This window comes from Elephantulus edwardii, unplaced genomic scaffold (genome assembly GCF_000299155.1).
Source record: "Elephantulus edwardii isolate Elephantulus edwardi_28Jun2011 unplaced genomic scaffold, EleEdw1.0 scaffold00038, whole genome shotgun sequence".
Classification (NCBI taxonomy): domain Eukaryota; kingdom Metazoa; phylum Chordata; class Mammalia; order Macroscelidea; family Macroscelididae; genus Elephantulus; species Elephantulus edwardii.
Window position 1 is genome coordinate 8342451 of NW_006399788.1, and position 25686 is coordinate 8368136.

The following is a 25686-nucleotide window of genomic DNA, read 5'->3' on the forward strand; positions in this document are numbered from 1 at the left end:
ATTTCTTGCCTTGACCAGGAGTTACAATGGTTCTCACTAAGTTGTTGTTGTGTTGTACCTGGAGTCAAAATGGACTCATAGCTGATCCTGTAGTGGTTTTTCAGAAACTGTAAATCACACAAAAGGAGACTGCTCATCATTCCCCCACAGAGCAGCTGGTGGATTCGAACTGTGTGCCTTAAGGTTGGCAGTGTAACTTTCCACTAGGTATTCTTTATAGCTAGACTTTATGTATCATTCTCCATATACATCTCACAATTAAAAGAAGGGTGGTGTCTGAAACCTGCAGAGACTTACCCTAAAGCTAGAATAATGGTCTCAGAGAACAATCTGGACTTTATAGATAAAGAGATTGAATTCCAGAGCAGTTACTGCTGTCATTAGTTGCCTTCACCGTTTTGAACTCTTGTGCAGAGTAAAACTGAACTCTATAGACTTTTAAAGGCTGTGACCTTTCAGAAGCAGATCATCAAGCCTGATTTCTGAGGTGCATCTGTGTGGGTTTGAACTACTAACCTTCCTGTTAGTAATCTGGTACTTAACTGTCTGTGCTACTTAGGGACGGACTTCTGGAGAAGTGGTTACCAACATACTGAAGTCCCATAGTGTTTTCTCGTCTATCTGAGACTAGAACAGGGTCCACCAATGACTAATTCAGTGCTTTCCCCACCACCTTCCAGCTTCCTGTTAGGAGGGAGACAGGATGAAGCATAGCTTTTGAGCTTGTGAGTTCCCACGTTTCTTAAGAGGCAGCTGGAGGACTATAGAGCTGGTTGGTTTGCACTTAGATGGCGAACATTTAAAATGTAATTTGGAAAAGTAGGCATGCCCTGAAAAATTGCAGCATAATAATGATAATGTTATGAACAATAAATACTCTGGCCACTCTGGGATCTGGAGTTAGACTCATAATCCCCTCTGATGTACAGATGGCAGCAGGATGGAGCTGCCTTGAATCAGGGCTGGGACAGTGAAGAGGGACAGGGAGCCAGGAAGTCTGCAATTTTATTGACTTATCCACCTGGCCTAGGTGAGACCCCTAGGCCTGGGACAGCCAGGAATTGGACCTCTGCTATCTCTCTGAGAGCTTTTTGTTTTGTTTAGAGGTCAATTACTTCCCATTTGAGGAACTTGTGAACATTAAGAGGTGACTGGAGTGATGAGACAGAAGGATGCAGATAAGAGCCTTGATTGCTTACAGAAAGCTCCTTGGTGAAAGCCCTGCCACAGATAAGCAAGTTGTTGGGAGGAGACACACAGAAAGGGGCCCCCTTGAGTGCAGAGGAGATTTCAGAGGCAGAAAATGGGCCTAGGTGGCTTGGGGAGCTGGAAGAGGGATGCATTTTAAAGTGATCCCAACAAAGTGGGGAGGGGGGAGAAGACTGTGAGGTGGTACCCCCACCCCTTCATCGCCCTGATCTCCTTTCAGAAAGAAACTGTTAGTATCCTGGGAACCTCAGACTTGTGTGCTGTGCTCTGGACAGTGCAGCCAGCTACATTGCACTAGGAGAAAACTTTTTAGGTCAGAAAAAAAAAACCAACAAACAATGTATTTTAAGCAATCTGGCGAGCACACAGAAAGTATCTCAGGCCAAGGAAGAACGGAAGGAGCTTGAATGTAGACATAAGCACCGCTTTCTCCATCTTCAGCTGCTGCTTTTTATACTCCTTCTGTCATGTGAAGGGAGCTCTGGGTGGCAGGGTCCCTCCTCAGGAACCATGCTGCTAACCTCTGGGGCAGTTTGAATCTGCCAGAGGGAAGGAAGATGGACTATCTCCTCCTGTGCAGTTTGTAGTCTCTGAAAACCCACTGGAGAATCAGCTATGAGTCTGTTTCAACTTACTATCTTTTGAATTTTAACTGAACTGAATGCAGTCTCGAAATTCGTAGAAGATAATTTTCAGTTTTACTTCAAACTACTATAAAATACTACCCTGACTTTAGATGTGTCCATTTTCCTCCGTTCTCAGTCACAGTGTCTTTCTGGAGCCTCTCCTGGTAGGTGATGTTAATACACTAATCACCAGGTTTAGCCTGCCTCCTCTGTGCAATCTTTTCAAGGTACCCTTACTTGTACTCAATTTCCTTTCTCAGGGGAGAGCTTACTCTCTGTCCTTTCACTCTACATGTAGTAGATACCACCTTATATTTTTAGGCATTTTTCTCAAGCTAGTCTTGCTAGTCAAATTAGATCATAAATCCTCTAAGTCTGGCAGCCAAATCTTATTTTCCTCTTGTGTCACCACCAGGAGTGTTGCATGATGCCTGAATTACTGGTGATTGATCTAAGCCTTTCTCTCCCTCATTCCATGTCTTTTCATGTGATACACAAAGCTGGGGCGGAGGGTGGAGGGGGAGTCTTTTACTTGCATAATTCACAGATGCAAGGACTGTTCCAAATAGCACACACAGCAAACACTACTTACATTCCTCTGTTAAAGGTGGTGTAGGGTAAAGGGAGTGACATTTATTAATAGCCTCCATACCTCAAAGATCTGCATTTCCAAAGACCTTACACTAAAAATCTAAACCATTTTTAGAAATTAACATGTGATTTAAAATTCTGGCTTTAGAAGTAGTTTAATCTAATTCATTTAGCAATTTAGGGTCAGAAAGACTGTTAGAGACAGCAGAGAGACTTGGGCTCAATTATGAGGGAGAAAGATAGGAAGAAAGATAGAAAGTCTTTCCTGTTAAGATTTACACCCTTGCAAATTCAATGGAGGGTTGCCAGGGGCCAGAATCCACACAAACTTAGGTGGGTTTTGGTTTGTGAAAAATATAACATTAGTATTTATAGAATACATTTTTTTCCTGTTGGAAATAAACTCAAAAGTTAAAGAAGAGTGAGCATAGTATATAACAATTTTCTCCTAATGGAGAGTTGAATATATTTTATCTCAGCTTAACTGAGGCCTATTGAAATGTCCAAGTTTAAAGCATGCACACTGCATTTTTTAAAATATCATGTGTTAACACTACCTATAAGTGAAGAATGCTGGCACTGTTTCTAAGTATACTTTTATTAGTAATGAGAAGGGAGAGAGAAAAGAGAACAGATAGAAATAAAAAAAAAAGGAAAGAAACAGTAGTGAAAAAAATGTAAAATATTTATTCTTGGGTTTTCACTTAAATGCAGAAAGCTCAAAACTTTTAAACTGTAGAAAAATATCTAATCAAAGGACTTGAAAAGACATTTCACCAGAGAGGAAGTTCAAAGGGCCACCAAATACAAGAAGAGAAGTGATTTATATCTGTGCCATCAGACGGGTGAAAATAAATACCACAAAAAGATCCTACTTTTTAAAAAAGAAACATATATTTTTTTTCACTTCCACCAGCACACTTAATATTTTAATAAAACAAAACAAGAACTCAGAAAATGGAAGTTTTAGCAAAGATTTGGGGACATAGGCACCCTTATCCATTCCAGATGGGAGTGCAAAATGGTACGATTGTGGGATAACCCTGTGACAAAATGTTCTTTGGAAAATGAAAACTGGAATTGGCTTACCCCGCTGCTGTTGAGTTGATTCCAGAACATAGTGAACCTCCATTGGTTTCAATGCTACACATTTATTTATATGGAAAGAGAGAGCCCATCTGTCTTCCAAAGAGAGGCTAGTAGATTCAAACCACTGATCTTTAGGTTAGCAGCCTAACACATTACACACTATTCAAGCACTATTCACAATAGCAAAAATGTAGAAGCAAACTACATACCTAACAACAGCAGAATGGATAAACAAGATATAGTGTACACATACAATGGGCTACTTCTCAGCCAGTACAAGAAACAAATTCTTGATCCATGCTACAGCATGGACTAGAAGGCATTATATGAGGGAGCTCTAGTGGCCTAGTGGCAAGAAGTTACACTGTAATCCCAGAGGTAAGGGTTTGAATCCACCTGCTGGAGAAGGAGGGGAAATCTCCTCCTGTACCAGTCAGATCCTATTTGACAGTACACACACACACACACACACACACACACTAAAATAAAACAAAACAAAACAAAACCTAGAAGGCATTATATGGAGTGAATTAAGCCAGTCACAAAAGAATAAATATTATATAACCTCACTTATATAAGAAGACAAGAAAAGGCAAATATATAGAGATCAAAGTTTCTTTATGGTTACCAAGGGTGGAAGGAGAAGGGGAAAGAAAAGATTAATGATGTAGAAATAGCGCATTGGTTAAGGATAGTGTTGCACATCAATGATTAGAATTGCTATCAATAAGTTGTATTCTTGAAAAAAGCTGAAGTGGAAAAAGTTGTTTGATGGATATATGTACAGGAATGACAAATAAACAAAGCAAAATCAAGGCAGCACACACACACACACATTCAACAAAACACAATAAAAGAAGAGCTGCCAAGCCTGCTTACAAACAACCTAACACTTTATGAGATTTGGTTCTTTGGTTTGGAGATTCAGGGTCATGATTTGACAGGACAGGCCAGTTTATTAACCTAACACCAATTTTAGTGCTTCTGGCCCACCTTCTAATTTGTTTCAGAATGTCTCGGATCTTAAAAGCTTGTAAGGGGCCATCAAAGGGACAAAAGTTGATCTCTATTTTTTATGTCACTGGCTTTTCCTAATGCAGATTTTAGAAACTGGGTATGTTCTGAAAGAAAGCTAAAAATAAAAAAAGAAAGTGAGAGGGCAAGGGAGGTGTGAATCTGGTAATCCATTTCCCCACCACCACCACCTATTAGTTTGTCCACTGTGATAGCTTGCTTTTCTCTGTTGCTGAAAGCTATGCCACAGACATTTCAAATACCTGCAAGATCACCCTCGGTGGACAGGTTTCAGCAGAACTTCCAGACTAAGAAAGAGATTAGGAAGAAAGCCCTGTTTATCTACTGCCAAAATGCATCCAAAGTTATGGATCCTAGCAGTGAACTGTCCAATGTTGGGGTGGATGATAAGCCTCCTAAATTAGAAGGAACTGAACAATACTCACAATGGACTCAAATATAGCAAGGATCAAAGGCACAGAACCAGGGACTTTTTCTTCTGCTGCCCAAGGTCACTCTGAGTTAGAGCCACGAGGAGCCCCGGTGGTGTAATGCTTTAGATAGTGAGCTGCTAGCTGAAAGGTCCCCTCAAGCTCATCCAGAGAAAAGATAAAAGATAAGCAACTTGTCCGTTGAAACTGAAACGGATAGAATCCACTGCAGGGAAGCGGGCTTCTTGGTTTAAGAAATAACACAACCTAGTTTTATTTCCTTAGGCTCTGAAGTTGTGGGTTTCATTTTGACTTTAATTTGGAGTTGTTTAGAATACTTGAGAAGAGCACAGGCTCGCACACATGCAGACTCTTACACACCCACACAAATACACCCATGCGCGCAGGTGGTGTATATACCTGGGATGCTGTTCTGTATACAACAGGTAAAATGCAAATAACGTGAGAGGACACCAGAATATAGATGATATTCCCAAAGAGAAATCCTTCGGCTCCCTGAAAAAGGAGCTACCAGACATTCAGGATCTTCTTCCTCTCTCTCCTTCTTCCTACCCTCAACCCGTTCTTATTCCCTAGAAGTACGTTGTTCCAAACCAGCCGTCCAGCCCAGTGACTGTCCCCCACTCCGTGTTGCACACAAAACACCTCTCAGGCTCCTGAGTTTGAAGCCTGCAAAGCACCCAGTGGAGCTCCAACATTCACTATGTCTAGGTGTTGCACTGCTGAAGGCACGCAGTTTGAATCCATCTGCTGGTCTGCAGGAGAAAGATGGCGCAGTCTCCTCCAGTGCGATTAACTGCCTCTGAAAAGTCGCTGAAGAGTCAGCTGTGGGTCGGTTATGGCTCCACAGCACAAAACAATAAGAGGCAACCTTGACTTTCTTCTTCCCGTGTCTTCGCAGCGGACCACCTCCCTCACCTCCCCTTTCTCCCTTTCTCTTAGGGAAAGAGCTAATTTTCCAAGGCCCAAGAAGTGGAATGCCTTGGTGAGGGAGGGGTACAATTTACAATTCCAGAGATCTATCCGGAGGAGCAGCTCGGTGGGGGATCCTCTTCCCTAGGAAGAGACAGGAGCAGGGACAGGCCTCAGGGTCTGGCTGTTTGGGGTGCCCTAGAAGAGTCAACTCACCAAGCCCGGACGCCCTGCAGCGTGGTGGGCAGGTGGCTCTCCGGGCTTCCCCCAGTGTCTTCTCCACTGAGGCCTCTGCAGGCCAGGGGTGCAGGCAGCGCGGGGCCCAGGAACGCCGCCGCGAAGGTGCCGCAGCCTGCCCCGCACGGGGCCACGAAGCCTCCTCTGTAGTTGGAATAGGGCACCGTGACCGGGCCGTAGCGGTCCGAGAAGCCTGGAGCCCCGGGGCCCAGGCACGGCTTGCCGTCCCGCACCAGCACCGGCACCGCCACTCGCCTCGGAGCTAGCGGGCGGCCCGCCAGTTCCAGGGACCGGTCCTGGCGCTGCCTCTTGCACTTGTAGCGCCGGTTCTGGAACCAGATCTTGACCTGGGTGGACGTGAGCTGCAGCACGCCGGCCAGGTGCTCGCGCTCGGGCGCCGACAGGTAGCGCTGCTGCTTGAAGCGCCGCTCCAGCTCCAGCACCTGCGTCTGCGAGAACAGCACCCGTGCCTTCCGGCGCCTCCGCGCCACGGGCCGCTCCTCTCCGGGCTCCACCCTGCGCGCCTGCGCCCGGCTCCCGCCACCGCCTCCGGAGGACGAGGCCGCCGTCTGCCTGGGCTCTGAAAGCACAGGAAGGGACCGTCATCAGCGTCCAGTCCAAGCCCCGACTGAGCACTTCACAGACTGATAAACACATTCTCATCCCTAGAAGCCAGTGCTTAAGAAACAAGCTGTTTCTGCTGAGTATAATGAAAAATCTGGCAGAAATTTCTGGTCATGGTTGCACAAGGTGAGTGATGCAATTGATATGAAGAGAAATATACACGTGACAAATGTTGACTTTTCAAATGCTGTGAAGATATAAAACAAAAAAGTAGCATTCATAGAATAAAAGAGTATTATTAGGTCAAGGGACTTCACGCTTAGAAAGGTGGAGGGCCAGCGGAGGAGAGGAAGGCTCACAATGAGATGGGTTGAAGTGTCAGCCGCAAAAGACTCAAAAGTGTGGGGTTTAATAAGGATGGCGCAGGATAGAACAGAGTTCAGCTTTGTTGTCCTATTGGACTCCTTGGCAGTGAACAACAACAACAATAACAGAGCAAAGAGAAATACATGGAGAGTATCCATCTAGCAAACGAGAAGGCACAACAAAATGTACTTAAGTGACTTTCCAGGAAGCATGCATTTATATCGAGTGTTGGAATTATGGCAAAAAGTATGAAAAGAATGCTGAATGAGTTATAATAATTTCTAGACGAAACATTAAGAAACAAAAAAGTTATTCCCCACCTCCCTGAGGATCTTAGACCGCTTTCTCCCTCCTCTTCTTACCTGCCTCCACCTCCCCCAGGGCGTCTGAATGTCTGCTCGGCCCTCCCCAGACCTGCTCTAGGATAGTTTCCATAGCCTGTGGGAATTGTGAGCTCACTTTACCTTCCTGGTGTACCCACTGTTTTCCAAAACATGTATTAATAAAATATCTAAGGCATCTGTATTTTCTTTTTAGCTTGTAAGTGGATGGGTGGGAGGGCAGTTTGCTGAGATCTCAACCCTAAAGCATGGCAGAGACTCTGAAAGCTTTTGATGTTGCAAGACCAAGTGCTAATTTGGGTCTTTCTGGGAGGAACTCTCCATGGTCCTTTGGAAAGAAAGATCTGGAAAGGGAGAAAGATACCTCTCCAGGTCCAACGCCATCATGTTCCAGAAGACTGAAGATAAGGAAGCAATCTCCCGGGAGCTTCTCCCTGCCTCCTGGTCCCAGAGCAGGCCCCATGTGATTCCAGGATGTTTGGCTGCCGTCCTGGAACAAAGTGGCTCTCACTTTTGCACACATCTCTCATTTTAATCATAATCAGGGACTGGCAAGAAGCTGTGCTGTAATCCCAAAGGCACGTGGTTCGAGGCCACCAGCTGCTCCGTGGGAGAAGGATGAAGGATGGACCATCTTCTCCGGCAATTAATGGCCTCTGAAAACCCGCTGGAGGGTCAGCTATGGGTCGGTTCTGACCCAACGATACTCAATAACAACAACTCATCATTCTTGAGCATGATGCTCTGTAACCCAAATGAACAAAATAAAACCACAGTATAATTTTTATGCCTAACTTTTGGTTAAGGAGTTCTGGTAGTGTAGTTCATACCGAGCCGCGCTGCTAACCAAAAGGCTGGAGTTTTCTGGAAGTTGGAATCCACCAAGCCCTCTGGCTCAGAGGAGAGAAATGAGCAGTTTCCTAAGATTTCCTAAGATTCCTAAGATTTCCTACGGCCTCAGAAACCTGTGGAAGGCCGCTCTGAGCCAGAATCGGCTTGACAGCCGTGAGAGGAGCGCCAGGAGTCTGGGCTCTGAAATGGAGACTCTCATTGAGGAGTACTTCAAGCAGAGAGCCACACTGAACTTTTTAAAAAGTGTCCCCCTCTTCTCTTTGGGTTTCCTTGCTGAGGTTTTTGGCGAAGGTCTGGCATGTGCTCACCCAATCCGAAGATAGCTCCAAAATGAAACGGTTAAGAGAGTGTTCATGACACTGACTGTGGGCCCCAAGGCCCAAGCCTCGCCAGGATGTAGCCCTCTTTTCCCTTTTCCCGACCGTTCTGTCTTGGCTTATGATCTGTTTTAATGCAAGGTTGGATAGAGAGGGAATGTTGATTTATTTATTTATTTATTTTTAAAGCAAGCTCCCATCTAGAGAACTCCAAAAGAGGCCGGGAAGGGCACGCCTGGCTAGCGCGCTCTTGGCAGAGCCCGGCTGGTTCTGAAGCCGTGGTCTCAGGGAGGGCCTGTTCCGAATTCGACGTTCGTGCAAAGTCTTCCTCCAGACACGTTGTGCTCAGAGCCCGAGGCCGAGAAATTGTGGACAGTCCCTTGACAGGGAAAATAGCGACGAAACTTCATTTTCTTAGCAAATCAGAATGTAACGAACAGCCATGCTCTGGAGCAAGTAGGACTCCCTTTCAAAGGTTCTGAAGACCCAGACCGAGAATTACATGCAAGTGAGACTTGCATTCTAGCGACAGAGATGCGCTGCGGTTTTAAGCCTGAGTGGGTCCACCCCTACCCATCAGCCGCTCTAGCTCCGCGGACAGACAGACCAACAGACAGACGCCGAATCCACCGCGCAGCGCAACCGTTCGGGGCCCTTGTGTCCCTTCTAGCGTGTATGTTCAAAAAAGTTGCAAAGGACACGCCATTCGAGATCGCCAGCAAAAAAGAGGAACGTGCGCCCCGGGGGCTTGCAAGTGACTAAAATGATCCGAGGAGAAAGCTGATCCTTTCTCAGCAAAGCGAAATGAAAAAGTCATGTCCAGAGAGTTTAGTATCCGCGGCAGAAAACACAACAAACAGCTTTTGAGAGAGAAACGAAGTCTCTTTGCGGTCTTGGCTGTCGCTAAACCAGGCTGTAAACTGGGGGAAACTCCCCTCCGACGCCGAGATTTCGTTATCTCTTCTCCTGAAGGGCCCAGATCACCACGGGACTCGCCCTGCATAGCGCTCATGCCTCTCAGGGTACCCCAGCCCTGTCTCTCGGGGTATTCAGACCTTCTTCTTAGGGTACCCGCCCCATCCACCAAGAACTGGGATGGGCGTGGGAGGTGACATCTAGGGCCTCTTAGGGCCCCCACTTCCAGGTTCGTCTGCTTTGACCGGTTTTGATGTCGGGTTTTGAGCAGATGTCTTAGGGTAAAGAGACTCTTGGTGGGAAGAAACCGTGGCGTAAATGTGAGATGGAGAACAGATAAGGTATCTTAGGGGGTTTGCTGTGGCAAAGAGAAGCTGGAGGTTCTAGAAGCTGTGACCGAGCAGGGGCTGCGGGGAGAGCTGTTTTTGCGGGAATCTGCTGGGAGAGGGGGCTGTGGGCCTAGGACGCCAGGGCCATGTGATGCCCACTGGACACCCAGATGTGGTTTCGTGAACTTTCCAACTGAGGGGGGCTGCTCTCCTCGCCCAGGACAAGCGGGTTGCATCCCTTGTCCCTCCCCTGCCATCTCCCTCCCCGGCTCCGGGGAGAGCCCAGACCTGGGCGCGAACTCACGTGGCTCCTCCACCAGGTCGGCGTCCATCTCCAGGGGCGTTTCACCCGGACTCCGCAGAAGCTCCGACCCTTCCCGCGTCCTTCCGTCCATGCCGCCGCCGCTGCCCTCGCTGAGACCCTCACGTCCTCGCAGCCCCGGGTCCTGAGAGGTGTCCTGGCCCCAGCCAGCCCCCTGGAGTGGTGAGGCTCCGGGGCGCCTCTGTTCGCGCTCCAGCCGTAGGATGTCGCTGACCGAGAAGGGAGTGGAGGTGCCGGCGCGCAGCAGCATCCTGTGGGACCCGGGAGTCCCTGGTCCCCGCGAAATGCAGCACCGGAGTGACCTGGTTCTCTTCGCCGCCAAGTCCGAAGGACCCCAGCTCTGAGACTGACGCCTAGAGCTCTAAGCCACGGAGGAGTCACCGCTGGGGGACATGGGGTGGGGGGTACAGGAAAGGGGCTTCAGCACAAGCCCGACAACCCGATTGGTCCTACAGAAACCACGTGCTAATCCTGCACCTCCCCCTGCCCACTCCTGGTACCAAGTGCTTTCCCTCCGCACCCTCGGCCTCGCGCATCCCAGCACCCCCAGGAGGTTTGGATCCCTCTGACAGCAAAAGCAAGCCAAACGGAAGGAGGTGCTGCGCGCGGTCCCTGCATCCACAGGAGACAAGCTGAGATCGATTCCGGTTCCGCAGGGGATGCTTGTAGGCAGGGGCTGGAGGGAGGGTCCTCACTCTTTAAACTGACCGGGACCAACCAGCCTGGCCTTTACTCCTCACTCCCATAGTGTCGGACAGCAGGGCGCAGAGGGGTTTCAGGTGCGAAAGCACAGCCTGGTGCTCTGCCGCGCAAGCCAGCGCCCAAGGGCTGCATCGCGGAGGTAGAGCTGGAGTCAGCTTGCTGGGCCTAAATTAGGGCGGGAATGCCTGCCTCTGTTTAAAGGCCAGAGCAGAGTTAATGGGTGCAACCCACCAGCCTCCAACCAGAAGGAGCTCGAGAAGAATAAAAGTTTAAGAGCTAGATCTGCAGAGGCTCTGGTCTCTTTGAAGATTCGCCTTTAATTTTTCTCTTTGGAGAAAAGGCAGCCCATTGATTGCGGAGGTTCGGGAAAGGAGCTTAACTAGTCTTTCCTATTTCTGTATTCCTCCTCCTTCGCCACTTCCTCCCTGGAGCGATTACCCTTGAGAGTGCGTGCAGGCAGGTGTGTATAAAACGATGTCCCGGGAGGGATGGGAGGTCTTCATGCACTTTACATCCCCAGAAAAGCTCTTGGACACACTCTGTAAAGAGAGGCGGTGTGGTGCCCTGAACCTAGCATGCAGAGGAAGTCACTCGGCTTAGTCCTTGCTCTAGAACACGTCCATGGTGTGCTTCCGGACAGACTACTCAACCTCAGGTGCTCTCCTGGTGCACTGCAGAGTGTGTTGCGCTGCTGACGAAAAGTTAAGTGATTTTAATCTACCAATTGCCTTGAGGGACAAAGAGGAGAGAGGCTCCTCCAGCAAAAAGTTACAGCTTGGGAAAAACCGACCGAGAGCAGCAATCTATAAGAATGGGCGGCAATAGGGTGTTTAACCCCTCAGAACTTTGGCTTCATTACAAAATAGAAGACTGTGTCTATCTAATCATAGGATTAGTGGCAACAGTTGTTTGTTGTGCCTTGTCCAGTCAGAACCAACTCATAGCTGACCCTCCCATGGATTTTCAGAGGCTGTAAATCAAAAGAGAAGAGTTTGTCTATCTTTCTCCCATGGAGCTGGTGATGGATTTGAAGCTTCTTTCTTACCACTAATCCACCAGAGTTCTCTACTACAAAAATTAAGTAGTATAATGAATATGTTCAGAAGCCATCAAAGAATATCCATTGCTACTATTATTCATAGGTCACATGACCCAATTCTATGAAACAGAACCCTGGAGTGGGTGAAACCAGGTTAAGGATTTTGAAAGTCTGGGCACATACTTGGAGGATATTGCCAGGAGGAACTAGTTCTTGGAGAAGGACATTCTGCTTGGAAGAGTGGAGGGACATCACAGGGGAGATAGACCCTGGATGAGATGGATTGACTCGTGACTGGGGTAATGTGCATCAGAGACCACAGGACATGGTTCAGAGCTATTGTCCACAGGGTCGCTATGAGTCTTAGTCGACTCCGTAGAACAACATACAATGTTATGTAGCACAAAACAACAAACAACATTACTATTTACACGATAATCAAGAAAAGAGGATTCCTTACTCACAGTCCCAGACACAAAATGAAGTTTTTAATGTGTTAACATCAGAATGGGATCCCCTTAAAACTCTTGCCATTTCAGAGCAAATCTTCCTTAAGTAAACCTTATGCAAAGTCAGTATTCAAAGAATGATCTGGGCATTGCAGATCAAAATTGGTTCATCCTTCTCTACGAAGTAATGCATGAAGAATTTCTACAAATTTGCTTACTCACCCACTAGTAATGATTTTTTTACACATCGTATCATTTAGCCTTTTTCTTCTGTTAAAGACTGAACTGTGGTTCCTGACATCTATGCCTGTGCTTATAATCCCCCCTGGGGAATGAGCTGTCTTTGCTTAGTTAAAGAGACAGGATTAGTGTAGGATTAGTGTTTTAAGTCAATCTCTTTGGAGCTAGAGAAAATATTAAACAAATAAGCAGAGATAGACAGGTAACAGACCAAGCCCAATAGACATTGCTTAGGAATCAAAGCTCAGGAGAGACAAGGAGCTTCCTCTAGAGCTGAAGGACAGAGAATGCCTTCCCCTTGTTTATACTGACTCCATTAGATTTCTGAGTTTGTAAGTCTTAAGGCGACTCATCTTTCCTCTGTGAAACTGCTGTTAGATTGGAACTTTGGGAGCTGAGGGACCTAACACAGTTCTGGTTCCCTCAAGTGGTGTTTGGTTAGCTCATAACTGACCCTCCAGGGGGGAATTGCCCATCTTTCTGCCATGGTGCAACAGGCAGATTTGAACCACCTGATCTTGGATTGTTGGGTAGCTCCTGGCCAGCAGGCCCCCAGAACTCCCCATCTAGAGCTAGCACCTAAATTTGCACTTCTAATCTGAACAGTGATAAAATGTCTTTTTTTGGGTGTTAAATTGATCCACTCTTGGCATTTCTTTTACAACTGCACTAGGAAAGGTCAGCGATGGAAAGGGACTCCTTCAAAGAGATGGATTGTCAGGATGACAGTTGCAATGGGCTCAAGTGTGTCAGAGATAGTGAGGACAGCACAGGATAGGACAGGGTTCAGGTCTGTTGTTCATAGGGTCTCTATGAGTAATATTCGACTGAATGCCACCTAACAACAACAACAACATGAGTGGGTGTTCTGCTCCCGCCCACCTCCAGCAGACTGAGAACACAGAGGTCAGTTCTGAGCTCCAGAGGGCGAGTGGGGAGAAGAGGCCATGGATAAGAACATGATGCCACAAGCCTGCAATTCCCATCAGGGATCATTGTACTGCATTACAGAAAGTCCTAGAAGAACATCTCCACAGGAAGGACTTGGAAGGTCAAAGGTCCTGACTTCAGATCATTACTTCAGGTTCCAGGTCTTGCCTTTTTTTCCTGGTTAACTGAGAGTGTCACATGAAATAACACTAGAAACAGACCCTTTCTAACCCCTAGTGTAGTACAAACATGATTCCTCCTTGTGAGAATCACAGACTCGGGAGAGACTTGGGAGTCAAGCGGAGCAGACCTGGCAGACGTGTTGTTATTGCACAACTGCTGCAGTGGTGTAGGAGGGAGCTTGGGACTGGGTGTTGAGTCTCAGCTCAGGAGCTCTTGCCTATCCTCTACATCACTTCCACTGTTATAGCAGACTCCCAGATGCTGGGCTTTCCAGGCAAGCTGGGGACTTCTGCATCCCTGTCCCTCTCTCCCTCCAGTGTCGGGAGCGGAGCGTGAGAGCATACTCCCTTCTTATCTATCCCAGGTCAGTTAGTGCAGCCCGAGAGGCTGCTGGGTGGCTGATACGCAGCATTCTGGACCTGATAACCTGTTTGAATGGGGCACCAGGGCTGGGAATTGGGGGTGGAAGGCAGGGGCAAGGTAAGGCGTGAAGTAGGAGAAGCTGGAGGCTCTGCAGACTGAGATGCGTGTAGCACAGACCAAGTGTTGTTGGGTGGTGGTGAGTTCCATCTGCCAGCCTTAGGTTCAGCAGTCCAAAATGTCATAACTACACTAAGCCACCAGGGCTCCTCAGAGTTAAATTATTTGCATCCTGTTCTTAGTCTCCCATTAAATTTTAAGAAGTCTTTATGTATGAGTGATTTTAACCCATTATGTTAGAGAGGACCCTCATTGTACAGTCGTTAAAGCTCTCAGCTCTTGGATGCATGTATCCTCTAGCTCTTTAGAGAAAGCTGTGACGCTCCACTTCCATAGAGATTTGCTTTGAAAATGCTCCTGAGCCCTTGCGCTCAGTCATGGGGCTGCCATGGCTATGAGTTGGATTGTTTCAACATGGTGGGTTTGAGTTTCATTTTGTTTGATCTAGGATGTTGTTGTTGTGTACCATAATGTGGGACCTGACCCACAGCTGACCCTTGGTGGGTTTTCAGAGGCACTTAATCACTCAGGAGGAATTTTCCCATCCTTCCCCTGTGGAGCGGGGGTGGCCTCGAACTGCGTACCTTTGGGATTGTAGTGCAACTTCTTGCCAATCTAGGATATATGTTGTAAATAGTTTCTTCCTGGATATCAGTTGCCTTTTGACTTCTTATATGGAGCTTTTTCTTATACTAAAAAAAAAATAGTGTGTTTATATTTATTAAAATTTTCAATCACTTGTATGTTTTGTGGTTAGTGAGGTTTGAGACTCGTCAAGAATTCAGATTTGTTTTCTAGTACTCACATTTCGATCCCTCGTCTATTTGGAGTTTGGATGAATGTATGATGTGAGCTGAGGTTCTACTTTTATCTTTTGCCAAATAACTGTGGAGACATGTGATGAGGATGGTACAAGATACGACATGGTTCAGAGCCATTGTTGATTAGACGGAACTGAATAACCCCACGTGTGGGGAATCCTTTTAACAGCAACCTTTATTAATTTCAGAGGCACTTTCCCCCTGAAACTCGCTGGGAGGGGGAAGAATCTCAAGTTTGGAGGAGGAATGGAAAGTAGAAAAAGAGGCTACCTAGTATCGTCTTAGAAATAGTCTTTTTTAAAAAAAAAAATCCGATAATATTGCAGCTAAGTAAGATTCTCCGCTTTTTGCCTATCACTTCTCCACAGTCAATTTGTCCAACTTTGGGATCACGGAGAAGGTTGTTCAGTGCAAGGACAGATGGCTGGGGCTGCGCTCAGCATCAGAGACGCGGAGCTCCGACCGTCCAGGCTGCACGCGGTGTGACGCGCTCCGTGACTCCCAGAGACCATCGCCTATGGGGATATATTTCCATTAACATTCCAGCCTCCAGCCAAAGCCAGAGAGCTCTGCCGCTTGTCAGTTGTTCCGCCAAAGTGCGCTGATAGCACCCTGCGGGCGGGAGGACCCAGCCCCTGAACAAATAAACTCCGGGCCCCAGGCGGCTGTGCCGAGTCTTGACATTGAGTCTAGAGTTTCGGAATCGCTGTTGTTGAGCCTTGCGTTTCCTAATCTTTGTCGCCATTCCCGCCAGGTTTGATTCAGTGGCACACAAAGAGCCAAGACGCTTCAGGCACGTGTCTGGCTGCAGAACTGTGTTACGTCTTCTGCCAACTGGCAGCTGCTCTTTTACTTTTAGTAAATTGGCCTCTGCTTAGGTCCCTGCGAGTTCCCCAAAGCTGGCACCCATAGCGCGCGGTGTCTGCAGCCGCTACCCGGAGTTGACCTGTCCTGGAGGACCAGCCAGACCTGGCCAAGCTCTCAGCATGGGCATCATGACGTTATTGCTGTGCCTTTGAAATAAATAGGGCTACCAGCACCGTCTCCATTTCAAGGATGAGATGTTAAGGTGCAGAAAAACCTCACAGCTGCTGACTCAATGCTCTCTGTGGGGCTGGAGATGGCAGACGGGAGACTGCCTGTCTTTCTCATCCACAGCCGTGGCTGGAGGCTCCAGGATTTCAGGCTAACCGTGCAACCCTGGCCTCAGAGTGCCCTGTGACTTGTACAATGGCATATCTCCATCAGTGAGAGGACAATGACTGCGGTACTTCGGGGGCTGAATTTAAGCTTCTGAGGCACATTTCTGGAATGAAAGAATTAAGTAAATAAATACCCAAATCTGTTCGCGTGGTATGTGGTGTGGCCTGTGTGTTGCCACAGAATGTTCACGACTTGATTTTTAGATGTAAATTGCCAGACCTTTCTTTTTTGTTTGTACTTTTTAAAAAACTTGGTTTGCTTACAAAGTTTGTACATTGTGTTTCGCATTATTGTGCATTCACATTGTTTCATACAAGCATTCTCGTACATTATGTTTATAAAATTAATCCCCACTGGACCTTGCCCATCTTGCCCTGTCTTTGCACTGGATCTTTCTCATTTCCTTACCTCCTCACTCCTCCCATTAACCTGTACACCCTGTGGTTTCATCCCTACCCATCCTCAGCCCTCCTCCCCACCCTTGGACCCCCAGACATGTTTTACTAGCTATCCTTTTATTTTTATAATAATGGTTTTATGCAGTATTTGTCCTTATGAGACTGAGTTAGTTCACTCAGAATAATGCTCTTCAGCCTTTCTTATGAGCTACTTCTGGAAGGAAAGATTTGAATCTTCTACCTTTTTGGTTAGCTACCAAGTAAGCTAACTGTACATTCCCAACCTTAAAATTGCTACAGATACATTTCTGTGATAGTGTTTGTTATTATCTATATATGTGAAAGATACATCTTTCCAGGTGGAACCACTATTTTTAGAAAAATATTTGTGTAACTTGTTTTGTTGCGATGTTGTTGTTAAGAAGTCAGATGTGACTCATAGCTGACCCTCCAGTGAGTTTTCAGAGGGAGTCATATGCACAGGAGGAGATTATGTGTCTTTCTCTTGCAAAGCAGCTGGTGGATCCAAACTATGTTCCTTTGGGTTGCTAGTGCAGCTCCTTACTGTTAAGCCACCAGAGCTCTGGAAAGCATGTTTTAATTGAATGGGTTTGTGGTAAACACCCAATGGATAATTTCTAAATGCATTTTTTTTTTGTGAAAAAAAAAATCTAGCTCCATTTAACAAAATACCAAACACTTATTTTTCTTTTTTAACCCGATTGCAAGTTGTCCAAAGGTTATCCAGAATCCACTGCCTTTGCAGCTTTTATTGCCTGCTTCTGACGCCCAGGAAACTTCCGACGGCTCTGAAGCTGTTAATGCCCAAGCTTCTGAATTTATTTTTTTAATAAATTTTTTATTTTACACATTGTTTTTCCACACTGACTCTTTCCCATTTTTGAATTTATTTTTCTAGTTAATATGTTGTTGTTATGTGCTCTCTCATAGTTGATCCTCCGGCTGGTTTTCCGAGGCTATAAATGGCACAGAAGGAAGCTGCCCATCTTTCTTTCTCCCATTGCGTTGTTGATGGATCCCAAATGAGTACCTTTGGGTCTGCAGCACAACTCTTTACCATTAGCCCGCCAGAAGTCCTTAGTTAATATGGAGAAATTAATTTTGTTTTGCTGGGTTTTGTTGTGTGCCATAGAGTCAGAACCTACTCATAGGTGACCCTCTAGTGGGTTTTCTGAGGTAGAAAATCGCCCATCCTTCTACCACAGAGCAACAAGTGTATTTGAACTGCATGTCTGTCTTCTTAGTTTAACAGTTACAGTATTAATTAAGCACATTGTTTAGGAGAATGGCTAAGATGTCACAAGTAAGGCCTAAGAGCTGTAAGAGTGATGGCAGTAACTATGCAGTGAGCTTGATGGTTAAATCCTATCCACCCTAGGTGCTGGAATGCACGATTAGAGTGTCCATGGGATGGCACACCACCGCTCAGAACATTCTACCCCTGTTCAGATGTACTAAGTCTAAGGACATTCACAGCTTGTCTCCTTCTTGCCTTCAGTCCTCACTCCTGCATCACTAACCATGTCCACAGCCATTTGTGGGACCACTCACTCATTCTTTGTGAGTAACTTGTAGATACAAAATTTAATTTGTAATATAAACCCAAGTTTCCAATTTTTAATATCTTAGGTACTAGAGAAAGTGGAAAAACAATCCCCCTTAATCAATCCCATCCCCAACCTGAACTTGTGGGAGCTTCCTTAAAACATGGGGAGAAGGGCATGTAGGCTAGTTAGCTGCACTCACTGTGCTGTGGGACTGGAGGAAAGGCTCAGAGCCTGGAGGGCCGCAGGGCACAGCCCATTACTCTGTCCCCAGTGGGCACTCTGTGTATACACATGGTAGCGGCATGGACAAAAATAGAGGATGTGAGCACAGCTAGCGTGTTGATATTTGGTGCCATGTAGATAAATGATCCTGATAACAAAGTGCATTTTCCCCTCTGCTTCCTCCCCAGACAGCCTGACGCTGGGTAGGTACATTAGAGAGTTGGATGGCTCATTTAAAAGCCAACCCAGGGAAAGTGTCATGTTTTAGGCAGATCAACTGTAGGAAACTCTGGACATGTAGTCTGTAGAGGGTTTTATGGTTAATTCAAAGGCTGTGCATTGTTGGTGGCTGGAATCTTATGAGTGCCTGCAAGTGAGAAAGATGGGCAAACTCCTGTATGATTTACAGCCTTGGAAACCCAATGGAGAGGCAGCAATAAGTAACTCTTACTCAGTAGTAATAAGTGAGAGTGAATATGTTCACTAGAAGAATACAGCAAAAGGCCATGATTGTACGAGAGCCCTTTCCCCAGTATCCTTTGGTAGTTTCCCTTCTATTGTCACCTGAGTTTCTCTCCTGATCGTCAGCACTAGGATGTGACAAGCTTCCCTGCCTGCGTGCAGTTGGAGAAGACCTGTGACCTGAGTGTCCTGGAATGGGAGATGGGTGGAAACACATAACCCCAAAGGAAGCAGGTTATCGAGTCTCCAAGTCTTGGCAATATAGAGAGGTTGAGAAACAGAGATTACAGGGGGTAGAGAGGGCCTATCATTATTCATGCAGATTGTTAAATATCTACATTTTAAATTTTACTTTACATCTTCCACTTGACCTCTCTAGGCTTCTAGGAGCTGAGACAGGAAGGGAAGTGCCGAAATAATGCTTACATACATAGGCTGTTGTTGTTAGGTGCTGTAGAGTTGATTGAGTATGACTCATAAGTGACCCTGTGAACAACAGATTGGAACCCTGTCCTTCCCTGTGCCATCCTCATCTTTGACACACTTGAGCCCTTGGCTGCAGTCACTAACCATCTCATTGACGGTCTTCCTCTCTTTGGCTGACTCTCCACCTTTCCAAGCATGTTGTCACTCTCCAAGGAATGGTCTCTCCTACTAACATGCCCGAAATACATGAAATGAAGTTGAACCATCCTTGCCTATAAGGGGCACTCTGGCTGCACTTTCCCCTAGAATATCTGTTTGGGTGTTTTGGTGTTGTTTTCTTTTTTAGTTCATGAGATATTCAGTATTCTTCTCCAACATCACAGTTTAAAGGCATCAGTTCTTTGGTTTCTTTAAATTTGTTTAAAAAGAAAACTAAAGAATGTGTGTGTGTGTGTGTGTGTGCGCGCGCGCGCACGAGCATGCAATTCCATAATGAAATTGTGTGTTTGGAATTTTCCACAATGATTTTTTTCAGATTAACAAAGAAAGATGCAAATCAGGTGTTAACTGTCAGTGACCTTAGAAGGTGGGGTTGGGAGGGAAAAGTATACTTTATATAATGCAAAAAACAAATGATACAAGTATGGGAATTTCAGGAACTCTAATTCTTTATTATTAAAAGGAAAACAAAACAAAGCAAAGCAGCTCTGGTGGCCTAATGGTAAAGAGTCCACAGGTATGGAGTACAAATCCATTAACCACTTTGTGGGAGAAAGATGGCCTTCCCATGCGGTTCACAATCTCTGAAAATCCACTGGAGGTTCAAGTCTAAATGAGTTCTGACTCGATGGCATGTAATAACAGTGCAATGCACAATACACACAGAGAGTATCAATGTTTGCATAGAGAATGAATCGGCCAGATTTAACAGTAGTTGTTATTAATGGGCTCAAGTATGTCAGGAATTATGAGGATGGCATAAGATAGGACAGTGTGCAGATCAGATGTTCATAGGGTCACTATAAGTTATACTCAAGGCACCTAACTACAATGACAATAATTCCCAGGGATTCCCTGTATCAGAAATACGTGATAAGTAATTTACCCAATTCTAGACATTATTTTTTTAGTCTTAAAAAAATTCCATATTATTTCTTATTATTATAGTTGAGAATATGCACAGCAGAAGACCAGACCAATTTAGTAATTTCTACATGCATAATTCACTGGCTGGATTTGACAAGCTGTGCAACCACTCACACCACCTTTTTCTGAATTGTGCCTCCCCCTGGAACATAAACTCATTGCTCTCAGTTTCCAGTCCAATCTTTTGGATGGTTCTTGTTGGTTTTGTCCCATGCAGATATGCAAGTACCATGTTTAAGATAGAGACTTTCTACTGTTTTAGCTAAACTGTTTGGTTTGAAAAAAATTTCAGGAGATAATTTTGGTTAAAGGTTTAAAAATTAAATCTTATCTCAGGGCTATAGTTTTGGGAAGTGGCATCCACTTCCTAAACAGCATACCTCTGGAAACTGTGAACTTAGATAAATGGCGATGGTTGTGGAAGGGCTTCAGACCTTTTGTTCATGGAGTCGCTATGAGTCATGCTTGACTTGAGGGCAATCAACAACAAGAACAGGCACATAGTATAGGGAGCTCTGGTGGCTTAGTTAGTAGAGAGCTGTACTACTGACACAAAGGCAGATGGTTTGAAGCCACCAGTTACCCTGAGGGAGAAAGATGGGTGATTTACACCACTGATCTCCCACTGAAAGATCAGCTGCCTGTTTCCAGCTAAAAGGCAATGAGTTTGAATTGTTCTTTAATTTGTTTGTTTTTATAGGCACATATTTTGCACCTATCATCAGGAGACATTGGAAGATGTACATATTTGTTCCCATTCCTAAGAACAGTGATTCAACTGAATGTGGAAACTATCAAACAGTATCATTAATATCATATGGGAACAAAATACTGCTGAAGATCATTCTAAAATGGCTAGAGCAGTACATAGATATGGAACTGCCAGAAGTTTAAGCAGGATTTAGGAGAGGCCGTGGCACCAGGGATATCATTGCTGATGTCAGATGAATTCTGACTGAAAGTAAAGAATATCAGAAGAATGACTGTACTTTATTGACTATTCAAAGGCATGACTCTGTGGTTTATAATAAGTTGTGGCTGAATTGAGAAGAATGAGAACCCCAGAGCACTTAATTGTGCTCATGCAGAACCTATACCTGGACCAGGAGGCTGTTGTGCAAACAGAACAGGAGAACACTGCATGGTTTAAAATTGAGGCGGGATTGCTTCAGGATTGTATTCTCTCTCCATACCTATTCAATCTGTATGCTAAGCAAATTATACAAGAAGCTGGCCTTTATGAAGAGGAATGTGGGATCAGGATTGGAGGGAGACTCATCAGTAACCTGCATTATGCAGATGACACAACCTTGTTTGCTGAAAGTGAGGAGAACTTGAAGCACTTGTTGCAGAAGATCAAGAAATGCAGCCTTTGGTATGGATTGAATCTCAATGTCAAGAAAGCAAAGATTCTTACCATTGGACCAATAGGCAACATCATGATGGATAGAGAGGAAATTGAAATTGTCAACAGCTTCATTTTGCTTCGATCCACAATTAACACCCTTGGTATCAGCAGTCAGGAAATAAGGAGACCTATTGCACTAGGAAAATCTGCAATTAGGGATCTCTCCTAATTACTGAGGAGTAATGATGTCAGTTTGAGGACTGAGGTGTGTCTGAGTCAGATCATAGTCTTTCTGATCATTTACTATACATCTGAGATCTGGAAGATAAATAAGGATGACAGAAGAATGATTAATACCTTTGAACTGTGGTGTTGGAGAAGAGTACTAAACATCTCATGGACGGCCAAGAGAATGAACAGATATGTCTTGGAAAGGGTGCAGCTGGAGTGCTCTTTGGAGGCAAGGATGGGGCTTTGCCTCCCATACTTTGGGTATGTTGCTAGGAGGGGTTATTCCTTGATACTAAAAAGGGTGGAGGGTCAGAGAAGGAGAGGAAGACCCTCAAATAGGTAGACTGACACAATTACTACCTAATGGGCTCTTGTGTGTCAGGAAGTGTGAGGATGGCACAGGATAGGACAGGGTTCAAATCTTTTGTTCATAGGATCTATATGAGTTGTATTCACCTTGACAGCACACACACCACCACCACCACCATCGCAACCACCACCACCACAAAAACAATATCCTGTACTATACCATGCGTGATCTTTGTCTCCTTTGAGGTCATGATTTTTAGCTTTTCATGATTTACCATTTGAATGATCTTGTGGCTTCAATAAAGTTCTTTGATTTTCTTTTAACAGAGTTAGGAGTCTCCACACTATAACATTTGGCGTAGTCAGCAGGATTGAGAGATGTCTTTTCCTGGAGGAGCTGAAGAACAAGTCTGTCCTGGCAGAATCTCCCACTTTGTTGGGCCCCTTGGGATTTGTCGGGAGGCAAGCACTGCTGGATTAAACCTCGAACATTTTGGTGCTGTTCTTTTAGAGTCTATTAAAGCTGTTCTCCACTTTTCTCATTAGCAGCTGAAAACGTTTGTTGGAGGTTTGGTTTTCAATTGAGTTTTGAGTGTTGCAAGGCTGCCACCTACTGGATGAAGCTTGCAATGTGTGTCTCCGTTCATCTTTGTTTAATTTCCATCTACCTGTTTAATTAGGTGCTTTCAGGTTTTATAAACGGTAAAAAATGAAGGTCTTAGAGTGCTTGTTAAGGACAATAGGGCAGTCATTAGCTTCAAGGGAATTAAAAATTGTGTCAGGATAAATTTCATTTGGACTGGATTAGAGCCCATAGGGTCGTCTGTTGGTTTTGAGCAAATGCTTTTTCAAGGAAAGAAAAGTGCTACTTTTAAGCAAAACACAGACCAGCTCTGCAAGTGAGTCTCATTAAATTTTAATCAAACTTGGTAATATCGAAGTTGTCAGTCTTCTCACGGCCAAAGTAACAAAAGCTCACAGCACTGATTTTCCCCCCTTTACTTTTGTTTATATTAACGTTTGTCTTAAGATGTCCGTAAACCTGGCCATTTTTTGCTTTACTGTAGTGTGAGGGTTATAGTCTAAGTTTTGTTTTTTCCCCCTCTAGAGCTTAAGTTCCCAGTATACTCTTGAAATTTTGATCTTTGGTTTCTGTTTACTGTCTGAACATTTTATACAAATCTTGAGCATGAGGAGACGACAGTCTAGCAGGTTTAACTTCACCTTGCAAATCTTCTCATTTTGCTTCTCTAAAGGTGCATCAGACTTAGCACACACCTTGGCTCTAAGACGGAAAACACTATCTCAAAGGATTTTCTGGTTGTGCTCTAAGACATATTTTCTTTTTCTGTCTTCTGTCTTGGGATGGCAGTTTAAAATGATTTGTTAACCTAGTTGCTATGCATGTTGTGAGGAGTTGCTAAAAGGAATCTCAAAGTCTTTTGACTGACGCTGAGAACCAAATAATGTGGAATCACCAAATCATGCCCCCAAAATAGTCATGCCAATTTACAGGGAGGAGGCGGCAGCGCCTGACCTATGTTGTGAAATCTGTAGAGGGTGGTGGCAGCTCTTGACTTGCTTTGTGAAGTAATTTAAAATTCCTGTGATCACTTAGGGAAAATGTAGGTGCCATTCTCAGTTTGTGTTGAGAAACCTACTTCCAATCTAAAAATATTGCTGTGCCTCAATTTCTGTATCAAGTTGAAACTGTGACTGATATTTTCTATGAAACTGTCCAAAATTCTGTTTCTGTTCCTCTCCTAAGGAAAAAACAACAACCTACTACTTCTTGCTTTCAAAAACTTTTGTGATTCAATTTTCTGAAAATTTCACTGAAAGAGAATAAATTGTTTATTATAATTGGTATGGTGTATATATTTTAGATTTTTCCTATTTCAGTTTTATTGTAATTTTAATTCATTTTTTATCTGACCATTGATATACATTTTATTCCACAATATTAATTTAAATGCAATGTAATCGCTTCCCACTCTCTTTCATTCTGATTTTCATTAATCCTATGTATCTCTGTATCTTCTTTTTCTTTAGTGATATTGTGCTATTCATTCTTTTATTGGATATTGCTTCTCCATTCACCCTCTTAATCGGTATATTTTTTTATATTTGCTACTTTTTATTCCCTCTCCTTTCATTTCTGTATGTAAACCTTTCCTTAGCTTTCTATAACAGTGATTTCATACAACATTTGTCCCTTGTGAAACATTAAAACTAGAGTTCTTAATACGTCTTCACCACTTGCTAATATGTCTGAGTTGAGGCAACTTTAAGTGCTCAGACACACATACGATGGTAATTAAGCAAAACTAATGAGAAAGGTTTATTAAGACGGGTGTGGAAGCAGAAGTGGAATCCACTTCCTAAACAAAATACCTCTAGGAGCTCGATGAACTTTGAGAAGCGAAGATAGCTGTAGAAAGGCTTCAGATCTTTTGTGCATAGAGTCGCTATGAGTCCTGTTTGACTGGATGGCAATCTACATCAACAAAAAACAGAGGCATGACTTGTGAAAGATAGCGGCAGGCCTTTGAAAGAATTAAAGAAAAAAGGAAAGAAGAAAAGGGGAAAAGGAAACACTTCTGGAAAGTTGTGAGTGGACCCAAACCTTTTGGCATGCTGACTGCAGAAAATTAGTGCCCCTCAGGTCAGCACTGCTTTCATTGACTTCTGGTCACAGAAGACTGGCCCCGCCTAGGGACCTGTGTGACTGGTTGAGGTTTGGCTCCCCTGCATTCCTGATGAAGAGGCTTTTCCCCAACATAGCCCAAGATAAAATGTTGATTCCTGTGGATATGATTTGAGTTATGGTGCTGGAGAAGAGTCTTGAACATACCATGAAGTGCCGAAAAAACAAATAGGCCTATCTTAGAGAGGGTGAAACCAAATTTCTCCTTGGATGCTAGGATTTTTAAGCTCTATCTCATCTCATATACTTGTGGCAAGTGGCCAGGAGAGACCCATCCTTGGAGAGGTATATCATGCTTGGAAGGGTGGAGGGACAGCACAGGAGAGGACGACCCTGATAAGATGGGTTGATACAATAACTGGGGCAATGGGGGTGGGTGTGTCAGGGTCAGTGAGACTGGCTCAGGACAAGACAGACTCAAGAGCATTGTAAATAGGGTTGCTGTGAGTCACAGGTGACTCAATGGCACATCACCACCACCACCACAACATTCTTATTCTATGTCCAGGTCGCAAATGCATAGTGTTGTTGTTGTTGTTGTTGTTATGTGCCATCAAGTCGTTTCTGACTCATAGCGACCCTATGCACAACAGCCCTAAACTGTGCTCTATCCTGCGCCAACCACACCGCCAACCACACCGCCTCTGACACTCATCCCGATTACCCCAGTCACTGAATCAATCCAT

At 44.9% G+C, this 25686-nt stretch overlaps 2 protein-coding genes across 2 annotated transcripts in view; both read right to left on the bottom strand.

The window, feature by feature from the left end:
* Positions 1-5359, bottom strand: part of NKX3-1 (NK3 homeobox 1) — a 31551-nt gene extending 26192 nt beyond the window's left edge. Inside the window, exon 1 of the mRNA XM_006884910.1 lies at positions 5299-5359. Within this exon, the coding sequence (XP_006884972.1) occupies positions 5299-5359 (61 nt within the window). The remainder of the gene's footprint in view (positions 1-5298) is intronic.
* A 194-nt stretch (positions 5360-5553) lies between these two features.
* On the bottom strand, positions 5554-10386 carry NKX2-6 (NK2 homeobox 6). Its single transcript, XM_006884911.1, has 3 exons — positions 10119-10386; positions 6110-6710; positions 5554-5650 (listed from the first exon to the last, which is right to left on the bottom strand). Exons 1-3 carry the CDS (start codon positions 10384-10386, stop codon positions 5554-5556), a joined length of 966 nt encoding a protein of 321 aa, XP_006884973.1.
* Between the last annotated feature and the right edge of the window lie 15300 nt (positions 10387-25686).

Coding starts and splice junctions, on each gene's coding strand:
- NKX2-6 (XM_006884911.1), bottom strand. CDS start 10,386: ATGCTGCTGCGCGCCGGCACCTCCACTCCCTTCTCGGTCAGCGACATC. Junction 6,711..10,118: donor CGACCTGGTGGAGGAGCCAC/GTGAGTTCGCGC, acceptor CTGTGCTTTCAG/AGCCCAGGCAGACGGCGGCC. Junction 5,651..6,109: donor CTGCAGGGCGTCCGGGCTTG/GTGAGTTGACTC, acceptor GGTGCTTTGCAG/GCTTCAAACTCAGGAGCCTG.